General features: G+C 32.6%; 1 protein-coding gene across 1 annotated transcript; it reads left to right on the top strand.

The window, feature by feature from the left end:
- Positions 1–217: 217 nt before the first annotated feature.
- LOC132611413 (uncharacterized) lies at positions 218–1,343 on the top strand. The gene has a single exon (XM_060325844.1). The coding sequence runs from the start codon at positions 487–489 to the stop codon at positions 1,087–1,089; it is 603 nt and encodes a 200-aa protein (XP_060181827.1). The 5' UTR covers positions 218–486; the 3' UTR covers positions 1,090–1,343.
- Positions 1,344–4,152: the final 2,809 nt, after the last annotated feature.

The following is a 4,152-nucleotide window of genomic DNA, read 5'->3' as shown; positions in this document are numbered from 1 at the left end:
TTTTAAGGGGTATAAAAAATTGGTTTCTTATTGAAAAATAATAAAATGTCTTACTAGTTATAGCTACCGGCAAACTGCATTAAATCTCACTTTACTCAAAAGTACTATAACACACTAACAAACACACAAAATGCCATTCTAAATGACCTCAAAAAAACTAAATAAACTGACCTCACATTAGTTGTTGAAAAATCTTGTTCCTTGTATTATAAATGTGGTGCCCAAGTGAATAATAATCCCACTGCAGGAAAATTCCTAGAAATCAAAATACCACACATCTCTCTGCATGGTTTCCTTTAATATCAGTTTACATTAACTATGCATTTAATTCATCACCCGTTTTAAGACCCTTTAATTATATAGAATATACAAAATATAAATATCCAAATCCAAGACTGAGATCTTAGTTTCAAATCTTTATTTTTCCTTCTCCTCTACTTCATCCTCTTTAGATCTCTCCAGATCTTGAAGTGAAGAAAAAAAAAAATGGTGAGTGGTGGTCATCATCATCCAGCAGATTTCCTACTAATCAAACAAGATGACAAGTTTTTCTCAAGGCTTTTATCTAAGGAAAGTAGTGCAAAAGGTGAGTCTTCTTTCAGGTATTACTATTGTGGAGGATCATCAGGTTCAATTCCATTTGTTTGGGAATCTCAACCAGGTACACCTAAACATAAACTTTCAGACACTTCAGTTCCACCACTTACTCCTCCGCCTTCTTATCAAACTAAAGACCACTTGAAATCCTTGAAAAAACAATCAAAATCCAACTTTTTCCTCTCCATTTTCCCCAAGATTTCATCCAAAAGAATTACTGTTTCACCTTCACTTGCTTCCCCTTCTGTTTCATCATCCTGTTCGTCGTCGTTCTCATTGTCTTCTGTCCCAATTACTGCTTATTCTAATCGAAGAAACTATCGTTCAAGATCAGAAATTGAAGAGTATGATCAAGAGAAACTGCAGCTTCCTGCTTCACCAAATTCAACACTTTGTTTTGGGTGTGGAATAGGGAATTCTAAGCGTTTTCGAGTCAATAATCCAGCGAAAAAGAATGTGAAGAAGACATTTTCGTCATTTCTTGGTAATTAATGGTGGTTCTTGAAGATGGATGATATATTTGAAGCATGGTGTTCATCTTGTACATCAGTTTTAGATACTTTAGTATGTTATTTAAAATGGTGTCAACTGTGAAGTGTGCTATGTGATTCCCTGTTTTTAATTATTTGCTAGTAATAATCATGGGAACAAAATTATGTCGAGATGTTTTTATTTTGGTCAGTGTCAAGATAAAAGTTGATGCTATTTGTCTTTGGAACTGGTAATCCATTTACTTGAAGTGTGAATTTTCTTATATTAATTATTACGTTTATCCTGTTTTAATTATTAGGATGTACAGATGCAATAATTATATGGAGTATCTTTCTTTTCAACTTTGATATTGTGCAAATGGGTGAAACATGCCATTAATCACAATATGAGTAATCTTAACATTTATCCTGTGGTTCTTAAGGATGGGTGAATGCCACATTCTATTTGAATCATGATTTCTCACAGGAGGTTTTAGCATATTTCTGGATGAAAATCGTCAAAATTTAATATAACTGAGATATGTTATTGTAGTTACTTGCACATTTTTGAAGGGATAGGCTGCAGGGACTAGGGAACCCCAATTAAGAAAAATAATTTATTACTTCATCTGTCTCAATTCAGAATGGAATCTTTAAATTTTTTTAAAATAAAATTTACATATTTTGAAACCATGCATAAAGTAAAATAAGTCATAATAATTGATATTTTAAAATACTTTAAAGGCATATGAAAAGATCACAGTCAAAGAAAAAAATTGATTGACTCTTAACGTCCAGTGTCACACGGAGGAAGAAATTTTTGCAATTACGGTGGTCCATGTAGGGAGCAGTGGCGTACACAGGATTTTTCATAAGCATTGTTACCATGTAAAAGAGTGAACAACTGAATAAATCACTATAATGATATCATATTATAAAAAGACAACTCAAATCATATTAATAAAAATCATTCCAAGTACATTATTACAATTCTCCTCAACGAGATTTCATCTTTTGAAAGGTATCCATAATATCCTCATTAGAAATAGTACTAAATACTTCTTTTTCTATATAAGGCACCAAACAACCACTCAAAAGCTCATCATCCATTCGATTTCGTAATTCAGTCTTAATCAACTTCATCGCAGAGAAAGCTCTTTCAACTGTAGCAGTAGCAGTAGCAACTGGCAAAAGTAAAACAAATTTCACTAGTCGGAACACGAGAGGATAAGTTCTATGCTTCTTTGTCTCTACTAGTTTCTTGGAAAAATCACAAAGTCCCTTAAGATCGGAAAACCTTTTATCATGATCATGGACATCAACAATATAATTCTCAAGCTGAAAACGAAGGTCAATCCTAGCATGTTTATCAAAATCATCAGGATACAACTCATTTGACAATCTGGACTTTTCTCATTTTTAATTCTAAAATTCGTCAGGATTCGCGTACTATACATAAATAGGATATAATATTGGTTAGTTCAGTAACTACAATATATAATTGCATTAAATATGTGTTATGGATGCCTTCAGAAAATAAAATCGAACTCTGTTCTCAAATTGAAATTTTAACCATCTCGATATTAGCAAGACGTAAAATAAAAAGTTTATGTCGATAGCTCTTACGAGGATTAAAAACCATAAAGAAACAATGAAACATAGGTAAATTTAAATATCAATATAATGAACACTAAATAATTTCATTGTAGAAATTAGAAAGAAAATAAATTATTGTCATGAAAAAATTGCAAGCACTTATTAAAATATTATGGTGAAGAAAGTGCTAACCTGATGTGGCAATCGGGATAAAGAACGAGAAGAACTTATATTTTACTTTGAAAGGTTGGCAGCCATCAATTATATTCTAATTGGTAAAAGAATTTTTAAGGTTATGACTTATGAGTTTTTTTTAGGGTTTTACCTTTTAAGTTGCTTGACCAATTTGGTATAGAATTAGAGTAGGAAAAGGCTAAGTTATTTTACTGATCTTAGGACTATATTTACTGGTTTTAGGACCCACTGCCGTGTTGTGCCATTTATATTTTAGTTGTTTTATTGATTTAGAATTTAAATTATAGTATAAGCGAAATGAAAAAAAAACGCGGCCACGCGGGTTTGAACGCGTGACCTTTCCTTCAAGGTAGAGCTCTTTACCCACAGACCAACGCACGCCCATGTGCTGAAGCAATGTCACGCGACACCCCTCGAACCAACATAAATCCGCCCCTGGTAGGGAGACGGGGTAAAAAATGTCTGATAAGTATCGAACCCATAATTAATTTAGGGCCTACTTGTATTATTGAAAAATCATGCATAGATTCGACTTATGTGGTCTGCTGAATTATTGAGAATCACATTATGTCACCGTTTTGAAGTTGCTGTAGCTCAAAATGGTCCTGCAAGCACGGTTTACAAGGAAATAAAGTCATTCAATGTATCCTTTTCAAGTGCCCCTGTTAATATTACGACTTACGACAAATAAATTTAGAATACTGGTTACAGTATTGAGAATTCTAAGAGCTATATATCTTGATAACCCAAATGAAGAATATGAGTAATGCACTAGTGTCCTTTGTTGGTCATGGTGCTACTTGACTTTAAAGATGATGGATTTGAAATAACTGCATTACTTTATCCAAGGTGTTCATTTGTACGTCTGTTTTAGATAGGCTGTGTAGTGTTCTGAAATCTCCCAATTTGAAAATTTATTCTAATAGTCATGGGGATTGGGGAACAAATATGTCAGACAACATTTTTTTTTTTTTGGTAGATAGATCTCAATATATATTTGAAACTACTGTTTTTGAGGGACTGGTGATCAGTTTGCCTGAAATGTGAACCTTTTAATCTAGTCATATTTATTTGTACAAAGTAAGATTAGCCCATCAAGACTGCAATATCTTAAAATTGAAATTTATCATTTGTGTTTTCACAGTTAAATAAGACTATGCAAATATGTAAATACAGAGCTTAGTTGTATAATCATCCTTAGAGGTAGACACACATACATGGAAAAATATTCCAACGCCTCCAAATTGATTTAACAATTTCAAAGTTTCTCTAGTTATAATAAAATAGCCAAGGA

The sequence above is a fragment of the Lycium barbarum genome, chromosome 9 (genome assembly GCF_019175385.1).
Source record: "Lycium barbarum isolate Lr01 chromosome 9, ASM1917538v2, whole genome shotgun sequence".
Classification (NCBI taxonomy): Eukaryota; Viridiplantae; Streptophyta; class Magnoliopsida; order Solanales; family Solanaceae; genus Lycium; species Lycium barbarum.
Note: the sequence above shows the minus strand (reverse complement) of the source record. Positions and strands in the feature narration are given on the sequence as shown.

What these genes read in the sequence shown, in the direction of transcription:
- LOC132611413 (XM_060325844.1), top strand. Translation starts at nt 487, where the DNA reads ATGGTGAGTGGTGGTCATCATCATCCAGCAGATTTCCTACTAATCAAA.